General features: G+C 27.0%; 2 protein-coding genes across 3 annotated transcripts; one reads left to right on the forward strand and one right to left on the reverse strand.

Annotated features, from left to right (window-relative positions):
* Nucleotides 1-2,484: 2,484 nt before the first annotated feature.
* On the forward strand, nucleotides 2,485-17,629 carry LOC136080495 (uncharacterized). Of its 2 annotated transcripts, none has more exons than XM_065797226.1 (2): nucleotides 2,485-2,811; nucleotides 10,040-17,629. In XM_065797226.1, the coding sequence occupies exon 2, from the start codon at nucleotides 10,183-10,185 to the stop codon at nucleotides 11,068-11,070; it is 888 nt and encodes a 295-aa protein (XP_065653298.1). In that variant the 5' UTR covers nucleotides 2,485-2,811; nucleotides 10,040-10,182; the 3' UTR covers nucleotides 11,071-17,629. The 2 variants fall into 2 exon arrangements, with proteins under 2 accessions (XP_065653298.1, XP_065653296.1); XM_065797224.1 differs by lacking the exon at nucleotides 2,485-2,811 and adding an exon at nucleotides 9,557-9,847.
* On the reverse strand, nucleotides 11,117-14,495 carry LOC136080494 (uncharacterized). Its single transcript, XM_065797223.1, has 3 exons — nucleotides 14,034-14,495; nucleotides 12,283-13,904; nucleotides 11,117-12,051 (listed from the first exon to the last, which is right to left on the reverse strand). The coding sequence occupies exons 1-2, from the start codon at nucleotides 14,272-14,274 to the stop codon at nucleotides 12,904-12,906; spliced, it is 1,242 nt and encodes a 413-aa protein (XP_065653295.1). The 5' UTR covers nucleotides 14,275-14,495; the 3' UTR covers nucleotides 11,117-12,051; nucleotides 12,283-12,903.
* Nucleotides 17,630-20,547: the final 2,918 nt, after the last annotated feature.

The raw sequence follows: 20,547 nt of genomic DNA on the forward strand, positions 1-20,547 counted from the left end.
TAAAAAATATTTTACATTCACGCATGCGTAAAAGTAGCTCACAGAGAAGGGAAATAACTCCTTTAGATGTGTATGTCCAATGGATGCCTCAGGACATACTATTTTGGACTTAGACGTTTTCGGACCCCCATTAGCTGTCCCAAGACGTACAGTTTTGGACTTTGACGAATAGATCTAAACGGTACGCCCTATGGGCGTTATGGACGTCCTGTGCCCATTGGGGTATAGTTACTATAAAAATAAATAATAAAAATAATAATAATAAAAAAAAAAATACTATTTATAGTTTATTTGTTCAAAATGGATTTCGAAATGGACGAGGCAAACGTAACTGTGAGGAGTTTCCTGACCATTAAAATGATTGCAAAATAATATACTCCATTATCACTTTTATATCACCTTCATAAAGTTGAAAATTTCAAAAATTTTAATTTTTCTTTAGGTTTTTTTAAGTGAAATAAGATGATCCGACTGTCTGGTTTTGTGACGTGACGAATGTGAAGAGAATTTGAAAAATGCGACATTATTGTTACTCCTAAATAACTTATAAATGTAATTAAGCATGTGATATAAACTAAGATTTTTCTTTTACATAACGCTTTAAACGCCTAATTTGAGCTGACAATAAACATCCTTTATAATGTGACAACAAACATCCTTGCCCGTTTATTTAGCACATCAAATTTCTAATATTTCGGCGTTTCTGATTTATGGACAACCACTTATAGAGAAAAAAAATGATTATTTGTTAAAAATACTCTATTTTAAATCACTTTTTCAATTGATATTTTCTAGAGATGATGATTTCTCTGTGATGGTTTTTAGAGATTTCTATTGACGCTTATACGCTTTTTTTTTTCAATTTGTCAATTTGTTTGTTTTATTGCTGAAATATTGTAGTTATTTAAATACTAATTTTTCTATTTTATTTTTACACAAACTTTTTAAATATATATAACAATTTAAATAAAAACTCTTAAATAGTTATAAATAACTTGCTGATAAGTGCAAAGTTTTAATACAAGACAAAAGAAATTTTGAAGAAAGTTTAAAATAATAGAGTGGGTTGTTAATTTCAGCCATTATTTTTGATTATGAGATGTCAAAAAAAAGCAATATAATTAGCACATTAAATAATATTTTTATGAATATCTATAATTATTTGAAAAAAAATAGGATGCTCATCAAATTACACTTTTTACATTTAAAGAGTCAAAAAATCATTGATTTAATATCAATCAATGTCGAATGATATTAAAAAAAAAACATGCTGGGTTCCCAGTAAACACACCAACATCTATGAAACGTCAAAACAACGTTTCGACAAAGCGTTTAGGTTTGGTCGATTATCCGTTTAGAATGAAATCCAGAATAACGTTCAGAACAAACGCCCATAAAACGTCTATATTTAAACGTTTTTTAGACGTCTATTATAGGATTATTATACGTATATAAAGCGTTTAGATTTTGTCTAATTTACGTTTAATACTAGTCTAATTAACTTATATAAAGCGTTTAGATTTAGTCTAAGTAAACGTATATTAAACTTTTAGATCTTGTCTAATGGTTTCTTTAATTTTTATGGTAATTTCAATTTATTTAAGTTTTAAAACTAATATAAATTAAAATTACGTTATAACTTTTTAACTTTATTAAGTAACAAGAGTTATATAAGTCTTGAAATTTATAAATAAGATATAGTTATAAAAGTTATGAAATTTACAAAGATGTAGTTATAAAAGACCTGGTCTTATTTTTTATATTTTTCATAACTATTATAATATGTTTGTGAACTTTTATACTGAACTACTTATACTAGACTTATATTTTATAAAACAATATATGAAAGTAGTATAAACAACGGGTCCCAAGCCAAATAAGTGGATTTTCAAAAAATATGTCTATGGCGTGGAAAGTATGGTATTATTTCAATCATTTTTAAAAAGTGTATGATCTCTACCTATTATGGAGATTAATCATACTTTCTAAGAAAGTATGATGAATCTCTAATATTTTTCAGCATGTATATTATGAGATCTCTTCAACTGGAATGACATGGTATTTATTTAAATATTATTTCAACGAAGAAACAATAATTGTAAGGTGCCCAGTAAACACAGATTGGTTCAGAATTGGTCAATATTTAATCGAAATCGGTTGAAATAAGGTTAGACGTTGAGCGACCTATTATTGACTAAAAATTGACGCTTGATTTGAAATGCATATTTTAAACTTTTTTATATATACGTTTACTAAACGTCGATCTAACGTCTAGAATATCGACTTACATTAGTCAATATGGTAAACATTTAATCGACCTTAATTAAACATAAACATTTATAGATTTAAAATCTACGCTTTAAATCCTTCAATTTACACGCTTATTAAACGCCAATCAAACGTTTACAATATTGACTAATATAAGTTGTTATTTTAAACGTTTGATTATAGCCATTGGTCAGAAGACTCACATTACAGCTTAAGTCACGCGGTTTAAATAGGCATAATTAAAACGAAATAAAAAAGATTATTAGAAAATTACTTTTTATTGGCTAAATAATAAAATTAAATGCGTTTGCAAGGTTCACTTCCTCACAACAACTGAAAGCAAAACGACTGATTAATAAATAATAAACGAGTGTCGGGAGCTAAAAAGTTAAAAGTCTCTTATCGCGACAATCTACCTTCCTAAATGCCAACAGCTTAATGGACTCAGATGTTTTAGAAATTATTGATTGCAACATTGACACAGTTAAAAAATATGAGTTGCTAGTCTCTCGTTATAAAAGTCCTGCTGCAAGAACTTTTTTTGTAAGTATATATATATAACTTTCATAAAACGAATTTAAACTGTTTATATATATAAACAGTTAAAATTCATTTTGTAAGCGCTAGTATGATAGTGTAACAGTAGGTATTCATCTTTGCATTAATCAAGAGGTTTAATAAATGAATTTTGTTATGTTTTTATTTTAAATGCATTTTATCTAAGTTTAGTTACATTTGCTAAAGAAAATTGGTAGAGCAGTGCTGGTAAAAGTCATTGCAATTAATATGGCGCAACTTACGAAACTTTCCATGTTTATTTTGTACAAAAATAAACATGGATGGTACAGGAATTTTTGAAAACTTCCATTCAGAAAATCCTCTATATGTAAAGTTATTCTGTGTAATTCCACTTTTAATTTATAAATGTACATTTAAATTACTTAAATTAGAATAGTTTTTTGCGGTTACAAATCAGGTTAAGAAATCAAACGATCAGGATAAGAATGCAGAAGATGATGTTGCACAAACAGGTGCATGATAAACAAGTGGGGTAGACGGTATTCTAGGAAGATTTTTGATAATGCATAAACCAGTGATCCAAAATATTTGTTTATGAGTTTATTGGTTTTATAAGTAATCTTTGGCTTAATCTTAATGTAAACTTTTATTTTCTGCTGAGATTATATTTATAAACATTTGATAGAAAATTTTTAATATGATATTTCCACTACCAAAAGCTTGATCATTTAATTTTTTTTAATTATCAAAACATAAACAAGCATAGTGCACAAACATTTTTTCTCTAAACCCCCACTATATGAAAATGTTTTATATAAGTTTATAACTTTATATATAGTTTTATAAAATAAAAGTCTAGTATAAGTAGTTCAGTATAAAAGTTTATAAACATATTATAATAGTTATGAAAAATATAAAAAATAGGACCAGGTCCTTTATAACTATATCTTATTTATAAATTTCATTACTTTTGCAACTATATCTTATTTATAAATTTCACGACCTATATTGCTCTTATTATTTATATAAGATTAAAAAGTTATAACGTAATTTTAACTTATATTATATTTAAAACTTAAATATATTACCTAAATCAAAGAAACAATTAGACAAGTTTAATATACGTTTATTTAGACTAAATCTAAACGCTTTATATACGTTCATTAGACTAGATTTAAATGTAAATTAGACAAAATCTAAACGCTTTTTAAACGTCTAATAATCCTATAATAGACGTCTAAAATACGTTTGAATATAGACGTTTTATGGACGTTTGTTCTAAACGTTAATCTGGATTTCATTCTAAACGGATAATTGACCAAATCTGAACGTTTTGTTGAAACGTTGTTTTGACGTTTAGTAGACTTTGTGTGTTTACTGGGTGAAATCTAGCTCATGCATAAAATAAAACATATTCTATTACAATTTTTTAAGACTTATCGATTCTTTATTATTAATCCATGAGTTGAACGAATCATGATTTTTATACCACTTTACTAATGATTTGTTTTTGAGTTTACAAATAACTTTTTCAATACTAAATATGTTTTGGTCAGTTTTTTGCAGTTCTTGTTCATAAAAAGTACCTTGTATTTCTTCACCATTATTTTCAGTTATTTTATACGTTGGTGGATCTGTGATCTGATCCTGTGACACTGTAAAAACCTCCTCAGTCCATCTCGGTGTGTAGGTGTGTATCCTTTATCAAACGTTCCCTTCTTTTTAGTTATCTTAACTCTATCACTAATTGAAAACTTTGGTATAACAGACTCCGATCGTACATTTCCATTTAGATTTAACCAAACAATATTTTCATTCTTTTTATCACTAGCTTCAACTGGTGTCATTTTAATTGAGGAATGCTTAGTGTTGTTGTATTTTTTACCATTTCATCTAAAACGTCGATATATCTTCGAGTAGAATTAGCTGAAAAGTACTTAAACATTTTATCTTTCATTGTTCTATTCCAACGTTCAACTACGCAACTTTTTTCTTCATTTTTAGTTGAATATAACTGATTACCTAGCGCTTTAACATGCTTATTATAAAATTTTAGGCTTTTATCCACCCATATTTTATCACACTTTCTTTCTTCAAAGATTTTATTTAATACATCAGCAATATCAACTCCAATTTTACTCCTGAAAGGAACAATTCATCCATACTTTGAAAAAACATCTATCACTATTAATAAGTATTTTATATCATCTTTGAATTTGGAAAAAGATTTCATTTCAACTAAATCAGCAGTTCATATTTCATCGATTCCATTTACAATAACTTTTCTTTTTCTGAAATGATTTAAAACTCGTCTTTAAAGTTCGTTTGCAAGTTTGTCAGTCCATTTCAATACATTATCTTTGTTTTTTTTACTTGATTGTTGGTAGGTTTATTTGACAACTAATTTATATGAGTTCAAAGAGCCTAATCCAAACTTTGCTTGAGATGATATAATAGGTTTTATAATACCTCGTTCAATTCTTTCACGTATTGTAGGATATTTTATAGCATCCATTTCATCGATCATAATTTTATCAGCTAAATTTCTTTATGAAGTATCATCGAAGTATTTATAAGCAAGTTTGTGATGGAAAGCTGCATTATCAACTCTATCTACAGGTTTACTCCATTCTTTATATGCGCCAATAGAAGTTAATCGTTCATCTAAATTAGTGCCAGGGCCTGCAAAGTTCATACCAAGTAAGTGCATTTCACCAGGAAAATGTGACCATGGTAGTTTTATTTTACTTGTTACTGAATTATTTGAGCTTACTAAATCACCTTCTTCTTTTGCTGATACGAGTTTAGTTTTTATTTTTCCGCAAACAACACAATTTCCACGTTGCATATTTTTATAGCTTTTACTAACAATATTTTGTAAGTTTAGTGTAGCAGTTTTGTTTCTACATTTGAGACAGTACATTTTTATATATATAGAAAATAAAATAAATAAATGTATTTTTTAGAAAAACTTTTAAATATATAAAAATAGATATTGTAGATTTGTCATGGAATGCGAATAACAATAAGAGAAATAATAATAAGTTGTTTCCTAAGAGTATAAGGGGAATTATAGTTGAAAGGTCAGGTTGCGGAAAAACTACTTTATTATTAAATTTACTTTTGAGACCTGGTTAGTTAGACTATAATAATTTACAAGTTTTTGGAAAATCTCTTTTTCAACCAGAATACAAAATATTAAAACAATCTTTTGAAAAAAGACAAAATAGAAAAATTTAATACAAACCCTGAGCTTTTAATTGAAGACATTTCAAACAATTTAAATGAGAAAACGGATATGGAGTGCAAGTTTTTTGAAACAGCAGAAGTTGAACCTCATCCTGAAAATCTTGATACTCATAAGAATAATTTGATGATACTTGATGGTTTACAATTAACAAAGCAAAATAAGTGAGAAAATATTATATAAGAAATTTATATTTATAAAAAATTTATATTTATATTTATATTTAATAATAATATTTATATTTATAATAATAATATTTTTTAATTATTTAATAATAATATAATATTTTATAATATTTATATTTATATTTAATAATAAAATTTATATTACATTAAAAAAATTATATTTATAAAAAAAATTATATAAGAAATGAGTTTGAAAATATTATATAAGAGGAAGACATAGTAATGTAGATTGTTTCTATCTTGCACAGAATTATTTACCTAGGCAAACTATACGAGATAATACAAATTTTATTGGTTTATTTCCACAAGACACAAAAAATTTAAATCACTTTTATAATGATCATATTGTAAGTGATATGCCAAAAGATGAGCTTAAAGATTTTTGTAAGAAAGCTTGGTCAGAGCCTCATAGATTTGTTATTATAGATCTATCTTCTAAAAAAGATTATGGAAAATATATAAGTGGATTAAACTGTTTTATATACCAACTTGTGAATTTAAAAAAATATAAAAAAACAAAATATTATCTTATATATAAAAAAACAAAAACGACATATTATTTATCAGTAAGCGGAAATAGCAATATCTTAAAAACTAAGTTTTCCTCAATCATTACACTTAGAGAAGATAGAGAATATGAAATGGCTCTAGTTAGATTAGAGACATATTACAGTTTTCCTAATATTAATTCTTTAAACAACGATTTTAGATATAGCGCAAATATTGTTTTTTAGATATAACTTGGAAGGATATAAACATTCCAGATGGATGTTATGAGATTAATGATATAAATAAATTTATTCATTTGATTATGATAGAAAACTGTGATGCAAGTTTAGGAGTTACAAATATTACAATTGATGGAAATATTAATACATTAAGAATAGCTTTAACTATTGCAACTAGTTTTTAAGTTGATTTTACAACTACAAATTCATTTAGAACTGTTTTTGGTTTTGACAGTGGAATATATTCACCAGGCTAAAATATATCAACTAATAAAGTAAACCTATTAAATGTTAACCCAGTGGGCACATGACCTAAAAATGACGTCTTTTGAACGTTTAAAAGACGTCCAAAACATTTAAAAAACGTTTAAAAGACGTCTTTTTTACGTACCGTGTCCGCGGGGAATAGTATACGAGTAATAAGTAATATAATAGGATCATCGTATGTAAACGGAGGAACTGATAACGTTGTATATTCATTTTTTGCAACTGTAGGTCCTGGTTATAAAATTGTTCAAGAGCCGTATAGCTTAATTTATTTACCAGTAACACTAAAAACATTATCAAAAATGAAAAATAAATTGCTTGATTAAAATGCAAATCTTTTGAATTTATGAGGAGAAGAAGTAACTATTACATTTTATATAAAAGAAGTAAAGTAGTATTTATTATTAAAATAAATCGTTAAAATTATATTTTTCTATTTTTTTTTAAATTATTTTAATTTATATATAAAAATAAGTAAATATACTAATATTAAATTAAATGTTTCGCAAGGGCAATTAGAAAAACTTAAAAAAGCAATTAAAGATGGTTATGGAGGTAGTATTAAGTTATCACATTCAGATCTTAATGGTGAGCATGTATTTGCTGTAACAGATTATCAATTGAATAGAATTAAAAGAGCATATGAAAAAGGTAAAGGCTTAATAGTTACTCTAAGTAAAGCACAACTAGCTCACAATTCTCAAATAGAGTAAAGATTTATTGGAGCACTGTTACCTTTCCTTGGTGCAGCTGGAAAATTTTTATTATGAGGCGTTGCTCCAGCACTTGCAATAGGATTATTACCAGGAGTAGATTCAGTAGCTGGATCAGCTATGGTTGATAAAATAGCTGGAAGGGGTGTTATGTACTTAAAAAAGAATGGAAAAGAAATTAAAATGACAGCTGCAGGAAATGGTTTATATTTGAGACCATGGAGTAAAGGAAGTTCTGTAGGTGATGGATTGTACTTACGTGACTGAAATGGATATACATCAACAGGATCATGTTTATTATTAGGACCAAATTCACCATTTGCTAATATTCCAACTTTGAATATGATTCTGTGATTTCTTGAAATTTTTTATATATTGCATATGAAAAGAAATGCTAAGAAATAATCCGCATACACATAAATTTATAAACAAATATGTACCAGATGAACCTCTAAAAATACTTCTACATTCTAAGGCACACAAAGATTTAAAGCACCCTTCAGTATTAATAAGTGAGAATAAATATGAAATATTTGCACAACATGACATTTCAATAAAATCTCTATCACATCAATAATTCTTTTAAAGTTTGGTGTAGTATTTAATGAAGGTGTTGCGTTAGTTTCACTAAAACAAGAACTTGAATTAAAAATGTTAAGTTTACAAAATTCTGTAATATCAGAGTCTGTTGATGATATTGTAGTAAACGTTGTTAATAACTCTGATTCTGATGTATTTGTTAAAAGAGGAGTTTATGTTTTTTGAATTTATTGTAAATATTAAAAAAAAATATTTTTACTTAATAAAATGTATAATATATATTCAAATATCCATGCAAAGAGTGAAAATGATGATAAAACTTTCAATAAAATATATCCAAATCTTTCAAGTGCACCTAATGAAGATAATAAGATTATTAGTGCTCATATATATCGCCTAAACACAATTTGTGAGATTCATAAAGAATAAGAGCGTAAGAGAGAGAAGAGAAATATGCTAAGTAAAAAGAGCTGTAAAAATAATTTCAGCAATTGATAATTCATTACTAGAAAGCACTATGGCACTTGGAACTATTGGAATTGGCTTTTTAGCAACAATAATTGCAGCACCAGTAGCTATTGCATTTGAAGGTGCAGTATTAGGAGCAGGTGTTTTATCATTATTAGGAGGGCAAGTTAATAAAAAATTGAGTTTAAAAGCAGAAAAGCATGAAAAAGTTAAAGTTCTTGCTGATTCAAAACTAAATACAATAAATGACTATATTTCTTAAGCTTTTGTCGATGAAAGTATAAATGACAATGAATTTAAACTAATACTTAGTGAACTTGAAAAATTTATAGCCATGCTTGAGCAAGTTAGGACAAATTCAAAAGAATTAATTAATAAACAAACTAAAGAATCATTAATTAAACAAGGAAGAGATGATGCAATTAATATACTTAAAAGCAAATTTAGATGTAAAAGCACAAAAAAAGTTATTAAAATAATTTAATCATAAAAAATAAAACATAAAATACAACATAAATTCTTATGTTGTATTTTTTTTATTTTTTTTATAAAAAAACGAAAGGTAATTTCTAAAAAATGAAGATCCTGAAAAAAGAGACAAAATTGTTAAAGATTTCTTAGATATTAAAAAAAAGAATACAAAATAATAGTTTACATGAAAAGATGGGTGAAACCATAGTCTATAGAAATAAACCCTAGTCTGGCAATCTATTGTTTTCCACTATTGTTATGTTTCTCCACTTAAAAAAATAAAAACATTAGTCACGTGATTAATGTAGATGCAAGAAAATTTTTTAAATGGCGAATTCTGAAGCGACTCAAGAGAATCTTAATTTAGTTAATCTTGATAATTTAGATGAAGATCTCTTAGATAAAATATTTGAAGTGGATATCAATAAAGCATTTGAAAAGGTGTACAATTCTTTCTTGTTATATAAATTTAATCGCAAAGTTTTTCAAAGAAAACAAATATCCAATATAATTGGTGTTAATATATATATATATATATATATATATATATATATATATATATATATATATATATATATATATATATATATATATATATATATATTTACTGATAAAATTACTTTTACTTTCCAGGTGATTTCTTCTGAGGAAATTTCATGTATTACATGTGGACAAATTTGCAAGTCTAAAGGAGGTTTAAAAAGACACATAAATTCATCACACCCTTGCCTATTAATGCACCAAAGGAGGAAAAATTTGATCATTTAACAACTATTATGTTTTCTGGTATTGTTAAGGAGGTGCAAAATACTTTATCTTATGACACTTGCTATCCAGAAAAGATGAGACAGGCAATTAAAGATTATAATTTTGAATTCAATGATAACCTGTACAATGAAGTAACCAAGTTAACAGCTGAATTCAGATCATCGGGAAATGCTGAGATTTTTTTATCAAAGTTTTATTCAAGCATTGTTCTATCTGCCCATAATTATATTTTAAATTTAGATAAACGTTTAGGTGCTTTACTAGTCCTTCAAATTGGAAACCATATTTTGAGTTTTTGTAAAAAACAGCAAAACACTGCTCATGAAGAAAACATAACAAAACCAATAAGTGCACAAGAGCTAGATGGATTGCAGTATTTAGCTGGTTATGTTGTACACAAATTTATAAAAAAAACAAGAAACAATAAATACTATAATTCAAAAATTAATCAGGACACAATGGAAATACTTAAAAAATTTACAACAGATGCATTCATTGATCAAAAATTAATTTGTACCCAGAATAGAGGGGGTTTAACTGTTGCAACAAAAGAATGTCAAAGTATTTTTATTTTAACTGAAGGTATGTTTCGGAGAGAAACTAGCCAAAGCAACCTTAAAAGAATTGATGTTGCTAAAATGGTTAGCTCATTGATGGAAGACAGAAAAATTATAAGTTTGTATAGTAACATTGTTGAAACATTTGAAAATGAAAACTCAGTTTCTTATAGTGATCTGGCTAATAACATTTTAGAAAATATGCTTAAGCTTTATTTTCGCATACGCTCATTTTCATTAACTAAAGATATTGTTCAGTTGCACAAAGAGAAGAAAAAAGTAAAATCTTTGCGCAAAACAATCAAAAAAGCATCTCAGAAACTTTGTTTACAAGAATAAAGAATATTTAACACGCAAAGTAAAGCAAGTTTTATAACAAAAAAAAAAGTTTTATGTATTTTTATTAAGAAAATCTCTTTATTTATTATAAATAAATTTATTTAATGTCCAAACACTACCTAAGAAGTCTTATAATAAAAAGTTTGTGTCAGTTTAATGTTCTTCAGAATTTTTCATACATGCAAAACAACTTATTTATCTTAACGTTTCTTAAGTGGAGTTTCATCAACAATTGTCCAAGATGGTACGCGTTTTGTTTTATGAGCACCTTTTGTGTTACCAGTAACAGGCACAACTGAGCGCTGCATTCTCAATGTATTTGACTGATAACCAAACTGATGTATGGTAGGATTATCATTTCTTCTTCCTAAACTACGATGTCTTCCAAAATGTTCCTCTAAAACATCTTGATTGAAACGCTCACTAAGAACATAAGGCATTCCAGTATTTAATAAGTATTTTGTTACCTCAATAAGAGAATATGAAGTAATTCTAAGGCCTTCATATGTTTGGGAAGACAAAAACATTCTCTCTCGTTCATCATTTGAGAAGTCACCAACACGTTTAGAAACATTTTCTTTTCAAAGTTTTAAATTAGAAAATTTTCTTTTAACCATGTAAATCGCTCATCGTTAACATTTTTATATGGTTCTAAAAATGGCTTACGCTTTGTTAAACATTCTGAATGGTTTCGTACATTCATACAATCAAAAAATTTATCAGCAAACTTGCACAACTCTGCAGTTTTATGCATATAAGCAGGGTAATAACTTTCAATGACATTAGACACTGTTTCACCTAATACTTGGGTAGCCAATCGAACATTCATTACAGAAAATGGTGTCAAGTTAAAATGATCAGACGTAAGTTTTGGAATAAGTTTTAAATTACGCTCAAGTTCATCGTTATATAGTTTTTTAAAATGATACCAAATAATATCATTTCCATTCCACATATGGCGTGTAAAAGTTCCACTTAAGCCTAATAAAGAAAAAAATAAAATCATTGTAAGTCTTCCAAATGATATTAATGATTCAGTATAAATATTTTAATAAATTTTTTTAAAAATTTTTACATTCTAATATGCGATTAATTCATGTATGCATTTATAAAAAAAAGTTTTGAAATATACTAACATAAACATTCTCACAAAAAAAATATTAACACAAGGACATATTTACACAAACATTTAAAAAATAGGCAAAATTTTACCTGAATGGTAAAGGCAATTTCTAAAAGTTTTATAAGGTAAGGTGCATCAGCAAAAAAGCAAATAAATCTATCATTTGCAAATAGATTTATTGTACGATATGTTACTTCATTATCAACCAACCCATCCATCATTTTATGCATTCGATAAAACTTTCGGTTGGTAGATGCCCCATCTGAAACTGCTGCAATGACATAAAGATCACATGTTAACTCAAGAATTGAAACAGCTTTCCAAAAGTTCATCATAAGCTGATTTGATGTAACACCTTTTGTAGCAAAATATGCTAGACTAAATTTTAAATCAGATGCTATGCCTCTTAGATAATAAATAAGAGCATGAGTTGCAAGTGCACTTGAATTTGGAAAAGTACTGTAGTTGATATTTGGATCGCCAAGGTCTACATATCCAATAAGTTCATTTGTAAATTTGTCAAAAACTAAGTCCTCTTGAATCTTGATTTCAGCAAAAGAAAGACAAACAAATCTCTGGTAACCAATTAGAGTAGAAGTTTTATGCAGAAGTTCATCTATGACTGAAGTATTAAAACCCACACAAGGTTTTATGGCATTTTTGTAATCTCTAAGTGTTCTGAGACTTGGAAATTTTAATATTTTGGCAGATCACAATTCATCGTAAGCAGATGCAGACTTCATTGCTAATGATAAACAAAACCTAATTATCATTGGATGATATCTCATCTTTGAAGTTGGATTAGAAAAAAATTTTTGTTGTTGTTTCCATAACATTTTCATAAATGGGGATACTTCATTATTATCTAATCTCATAATTTCAAAAACTTCATCACTAATGTTAGATGGCACAGCTATTGATTTTGATACAATTTCATTTTTTATTTTTTCTATTATTTTTGTTAATTCCTTGCATTCAAGTCTTTTTTCTTTTAAGGCTAATATAATTTTGTTTGGATGAGTGCTTTTTAAAGGAGCATTCTTTTTTGCAGGAACAGTTGAGGTTTTGTTTTTTTGTGCTAACTGTTTGTAAACCTTTTTTTCAAAGTTAGAACATTTGCTACAAATATTATTTTCTGACAATAAAGAACAAAGGATGTCACAATTTTTAGGTCTTAAATAATGCTTGTGGACTGAGAGTCCTGCTTGCAAGCCAGTTGAACTAATTTCAGTTGAAACATAATGACATATAAGTTCACTTGAGGTAATATTTGTTAATCCAAGGCATACTTTAAAATTCTCTATTTCAGTTATTAAGTCAGAGATAAAGACATTTTTTACACTTCCTAAATATTGTTTTATAAAATAATGGTCACTCTGAAGGACCCAACCAAGGACAACGCAACTATAAACTAAAGATTCATCAACAATGATTTCATAAGTAGGAACCAAGAAAGGCTTTGTAAATTTTTTGAATGATATTGTTTTCTCATGATGAGTTACCATCCAATTATCTGTTAATTTGAGTTTATTTGCTCTATTTTTAAATTCCAAGAAACTTTTGTAGCATTTTGAGTTTAAAATTTTATCACTTGCCCTGTCTTGTACAATGTGTTGATGTTTACGTCCTGGATGTTGTGATTTCTCGTGAGATTTTTTCGGTAAGTTTTTAGTTGGTATTGCAAGTAGCTTTAAAGTTTTTCTTTTGTTCTCTAAAATATAAAAAACCAAAGGTTTTGTTAATTGTGGATTTTTTTCTGTATGATAGGTAATGAAGATATTTGTATTAATTTTTAGACTTGTATTAATTGTGACAATTTTTTATTTATTTAAATGCTTACTTGTTAATTCAATATGATCTGTAGAAAAATGTCTTTCGCAAATGTAAATTTTTCCTAAAGCTACTCGATCTTTCAACTCTTTATCTGCAACACGATATTTAAACAAAACATTAACTATTTCTTTTCTCCAGTTTGAATGAAATTCATCATTTCTCATTGGAATTTGAAATATGCTAATTCCTTTATATTTACAAGAACAAAAAACTCCGCATCCAGGGAAAGCACAGTTCTTTGCTGGCATAATAATAGAGTTTTTAAAAAACTTTCTTTTGATACCATAAATAAATAGTAGTAAACACAACAAGGTCGAAGGTTTCAAGATTTTATTCTAAAATGTAAAAAGTTTTGTTTGTTTTGCATCTACATTGATCACGTGATGCAAATTTACGGAATTTTAAGTTCAAACAAAGACATTGCCAGACCAGGGTTTAATTCTATAGACTATGGTGAAACTAATTTACAGTTAGACTTAGAAAAATTGTATGAGGCATTAGTTGATATTCAAGATGGAATAACATAAAGAAATTGAAAGATCAAGCTAATAAAGTTGCACTCACTTTTTCAAATTCTTATCATGAAGCAAATAGAGAGATAATGATAACTGATTCTAAAGAACTATTGCGTTTTCATGAAGAATATAAAGGTATGAGGCTAGGAAAAGTTGCGGCAAATCATCTAAAAATGTATGCTACTAGTAAAAAATCTACAGATACTACATTTGGAATATATAAAAAAAGTGGTATATTCTATATTGGAAAAAAACTTATTATTTATGAAAACACATATTATTTATGATGATACAATTATTGATGATGAAACATATTATGGTACTCCTGGACTTTTGGAGTTGATGACAGAGTTTAATCCTGATAAAAGAATATATAATGAAGATGACCTTAAAAATTATAGAAGTATATTAATACAAAAAGATGCTATAACTACTGAAAACCCTAACAAACCAAAGTCATCTCGTAGTGGAAAATACAAAGAAATAATAGCCCCCATTTGAAAAGATTTAAAATAAAATATGAAGCGTGAATTGAGAGGAACAGGAGTAGGAACAGGAGGAGGAACAAAAATACAAACTATAATTCTTCCTAACGACCCTAATGCGTTAATTGAAATGCTTGAGTTACGTATAGCTGCATGGAAAGCAGGTAACACTGGAGCAAGAAATGAAGCTGTTGCAATTTGTGATGAATTATTATGACAAGGTATAATAGATAGTTTACAGTATAAAGCAATACAAAATAATTTATAATTATATATCAGCGCATATAAAAAAAATATATATAGCACATAAAAAATGATAGCTGTTCATAATAAAAGATATATAAAGAAACATGCTATTGGAGGAAGTGGTATATTCGAAAGTATAAGAGATTTATTTAAACGAATAAAAACGTCAAATGTAACAAGAGTATCATCAGCTATCTTGAAGAAGCTGGCTGCTAGTGATTAAGGAAAAACTGCAATAACTGCTGCTAAATCAGCAGGAAAAGAACTTTCAACATCAGCGATAGAAGCGATAGAAGAACTTTCAACATCAGCTGCTAGAAATGCTGCAGTTGAAAAAGGAAAACAAATAATTGATAAAGCATGTTCAAAAATATTTTCGCAACCTGTTATTGATAAAAGAATTGATGAAATAATTTCAAATTTGGTTGGATCTAATGATCAGATTAATAATGGATCTGAAAGATCTAAAAAATATAATGCAGATGCTATATCAACAAATATAAATAAAATGATGATGGGTTCTGCAATAAGATCATCAAAAAAATTATCAAATGAAAATGCTTTAAGAATAGAAGATCTAGTTAAAAAATGACGCGGCTTTCGACTTGCATAGTTTACTTGCTTAGTAGACTTGCATAGACTTGCTTAGTAGACTTTAGATTTAACTTGTTAAATCAATGAGCTACGCTTAGACTTGGGAAATTTTTTATGCACTTATTAGTTTTTTAAGAATTGTCAATCAAAAATTGTTTTTTTATATTGTATATAAAAAAAACAAAATGACGACTTCTGAAGTATTAAATTTTACAGAAATCCCAATTGTAGATAATGGAATTGGAAGAATTGAATTCCATGAATATGAGCCAGTGGCTCGTACAAATCTAAATATTGCTAGAGAGATAAGAATCAACATTGAACAACAACATTTGTTCACACTTCCATCTAAAGTTTATCTGTTATTTGAAGGACAACTTGTTAAACTTGCAGATGGAATAGCTTATGCTAATACAGATGCAGTGACGCTTTTACTAATGGTATTATGCATTTATTCAGTCAAATATCATACCAATTATCAAACCAAGATATAGAATCTATTTATCATCCAGGTCAAGCAACTACAATGTTAGGAATGCTTAAATACCCAATTGACTTTCAATTAGCGCAAGGATTAAATTATTTGTGATATAGAGATATTATAATAACAGCAGTACTTGCTGATAACTTAGGGTTTGCATTAAGAAAAGCATACATAACTCAGAAACCAACTACAAAAGGAAAATTTTCATTTTGCATACCTTTAAGACACATTTTTGGATTCTGTGATGATTATGACAAAGTTATTTATGGGTTTAACATACAATATTTCTTGTAAGAAAAAGTGATGATGACGCAATTTTTAAGATTGCTGCTGCAGCTTTAGGAAAAGTTAATCTTAATAAAGTATTATTGCTTATACCACATGTGATCCCATCACATGTAGAAAAGATTAGTCTTTATAAATCTATTGAATCAAAAGTGACACTTCCAGTAAGTTTTCGTCAGTGTGATAATATATCTGTTGCTAAATCTACTATATTTTCTTGGAGATTGAGCATAAAGACATCTCCTGAAAAACCAAGAAACATTATTGTCGCATTTCAAACAAGTAAGGATGGAGATCAAAATGATAATACTTCAATATTTGATCATTGCGAACTGAAAAATATGTACATTATGCTTAATCAAGAAAGATATCCTGCTGCTGATTAAAACTTGTCATTCCCAAATCAGCAATTTTCAAGAGCTTATAGAGATGCGTTTAATGAAAAATTTTATGGAATGTATGAATTGATCACACACAGCAATACAACTCCTTCTGACTATAAAGATTTATACCCAACTTTTGTTTTTGATGTTAGTAAACAATCAAAAAGATTAAAATCATCAACAATAGATGTACAAATTAAAGCAACAATTAATACGGCTGTTCCAGCAGATACTGAAGCTATTGCTGTTGTAATATCTGATAGAATGATAGAAGTTCAATCAGACGGGAATGAAATGAATGTTGTTTATTAAATTTTTTGAAAATTAATCAAAATTTTTTTTCATTATATATTAAAAAGAATGAAATACACAAAGAAAAGTTTGAAAAATCTATTAGAAGAAAATAGCATTTCAAAAACATCTGACAATATCGCTTCATTGCTAATGATTGCTATAGATAATGGGTTGTTAGATAAAGAATCAATTATAACTGAAGTGAAAGATGTAAATGATAAAAGACCAGTTAGGAGACCTAGAATACATCGAATGAAAGAATCAAATGAGAAAAAAACAATTAAGCTTAAAATAAATCCTAAAAAACAAGAAAAAAACGAAATAGATCCAAAATATGAAAGAATAAAAACGATTAAGAAAAAACCAGTCACTGTTAAAATTACAAACATGGAAACTGGAGAAGTTAAAATATATAAATCATTATATAGTGCTTTGCAAAATACTAAGCATGGACGGAGATATCTTGAATTACGTGATGGAAAAATTGATAATGAATTTAAGATTGAAATATTTAAATCTGAAAATTCTGAGAGAGAGCTAGAGGGTGGAGACGTATAGAATATTTATAATAGGTATATGCTTAAAAAATATTTGCATGTGCTTTGTAAATATTTTTAATAAATAACATCTTGTTATATAGAAAAATGGAAAATATACTAGATGAATCCCCAGTCGGCATATCTAGTATTGTAAATACTCGGAGTATTGATCACGTATAACATACCGCCGTTGAAAAAATACGCATTTAGTTTTAAGTTTCGAATTCGAGTTTAATACCACTTAATTATCAAAAATACGTATTATTTAATACTTGATCCAAATCGGATACGATATCGTACCCGATCTTGATCAAATATCAACATAAAACGGAAAAACGAAAATCTTTGCTTTAAAGCGCATGGTTAAACTGAGATTGTGAAAGCAAGATTTAAATTAAAAAGCTTTCTCTTAAGAAATTTAGTAAAAAGTTTGTCTGCAATGAAAAGGAATAGTCAGGAATACATGAAAAGTTGTGTAAAGAGATATCGTTCTGCTAAAGCAGTATCGCATATCTCCAATACAGTTACAGTACTTTTTTGTACTAAAAAATTTACTAAAACTTTATCATAAAAATATTTATTACTACTTTTAAATTTATTTAGTTTTATGAAGTCCTAAATTAATATAATTCAAATATATTTTGCATCCTATCATTTCATACCTTGCTTATTTTATTATGTTAATTATTATTTTATTGACATTTCTGTTATGCTATGACCTTTTTTTTGTTCTGATTTAGAAAATTTAAAAAAATAAATTTAAATTTCGAGCCAACACTGACATTTTATTGTTGCTAAACGTTAAATTTTGTTTTAAGGATTGCAGTTCTTCTATCTGTTTTTTGCTCTTTATTCAATAAGTATTTGATTTAAATTAAATATAATTATAATTTGATAATTTATTACGAGATATATGTTTTTATATATGAATATATATATGAATCTTTTTAGATTTTTTCATGTTATTTTTAAGTTTTTTGTTCGCGCAATTCAAGTTACATATGTTTATAGTTTGCATATATGTTTATATTATGTTCAAAGTTAAAAAGTTTTTGATAAATATATGTATGTGGTAATATGTGTTATGTAATTGTTTTATAAATGTGTCATTAAAATAGTATAAAATGTATCAATTGTGTATATAAATATTATATGAGGTGTTTATATATGTTATATAAAGTTAAATAAATGTATTGTGTTTTATAGTTATTATATATGTTTATATTATGTTGTTTCCATGTTTTCAAAGTGTGCAACTTGGCAAACGTGTTGAGCAAGATTTTGCGTAAAGTTGTTATTTATGTTACTAATGTTGTTACATTTGGCTTACCTTTATGTTGTTGTCTATTGTTAAAAATTATAAGTGGTTTTATCATTGAAACTCACTGCTTTTAATCATTCACTAAAAGCCTCTCAAGAAAAATCATTTTGCCGTATATGCATTTTGTTTATATCTCAACTTGAATATTTAGAACCATGAAGTACCAACATAATTTGTTTTCTAAAAGCTAACATGAAATAACAATATTTAACAACTACTACTCTCTTATTAATTTTCGATTCATATTTGATATTTTTCTTTGTATTTACTTATTAATTACATTTTTTCATTTCACATTTATCATATGATGGATTTATGCGATATAAAAGAACAAATGTATGTAAATTTTTATGAATTTTTTCTAGGCTTTTCTAAATGTGTTTCTTATTCACATGGTTTTACAAGCAAGGTCTGCAAGCAAATTTGAGCTGAAAATTTTTTTCAGCTTTTAAGGAGAATTGGCGTTATTCTTTGTTTTATTTAATTTGTTTGAATATAGTAGTTCTAACAAATAAAGGTTTGTTTGTTCTTGGTTTTTTACTTATCTATTTTCAGATTCTTATAAACTAGGCAACTCAGCTAAGCAAGTTTTGTTCTATTTTTTAGTGCTATTGGAACGAGCTGAAAGTTATTTTTTAGAGTGATTGAAAAGAACAGGATGAAATTAATTGTTGTTGAAATGTAAGAAATGTAACTCGAAGTGCAGAAAACTTACTTGACAGAATTCAGCAAGCAGTGTTAATGTCTGTTAATTTGATTTTACTTTAGACACTTCAGAACAAAGCAAAGTATGAGTTTAACTATTTATAGTAACAAATAACACTTTTAAATCTAAATAGTTTTATTTATTTTTTATAATTTCTATCATAATTATGTTCTTTTTTTTCTTTTTTTTTTTACTTTGTCTACCCTTTGTCATCTTTTGATTAGTTAGCTAACTGTTGAAACATGGTTTTAATTTTGTAAAATTAGTATGATGTGAAATTTACTCTATTAATCATTAGTCAACAGTTAGAGAGAAGCAGGAGCTTAATTAAGAAATGCTGGAAATAAGCTTTTAATCAAGGTAAAAATAATTTTGTTTACTGGTAACATAATTAAACCAGTTACTTCTATTTATTCCGTGCTTTTTTACATTTGTTAACATGCTGCTTTGGAAACACTTTCTCTCTCTCTCTCTTAGATGAGTGGGAGATTTAATAAAACTTATGTAATTACTGAGCTCTTACGTATTTCTTAATACCACAAATGATAATGACCATTTATAAGAAATATCTTACGAGTTGCTTGCTATTTTATGATATAGTTGCTCAAATTGTTTAACTATAATTTTCCTTTGATTGTTCAAATATTGTAATAAATAAAATCTTTTTAG

Source organism: Hydra vulgaris, chromosome 05 (genome assembly GCF_038396675.1).
Source record: "Hydra vulgaris chromosome 05, alternate assembly HydraT2T_AEP".
Classification (NCBI taxonomy): Eukaryota; Metazoa; Cnidaria; class Hydrozoa; order Anthoathecata; family Hydridae; genus Hydra; species Hydra vulgaris.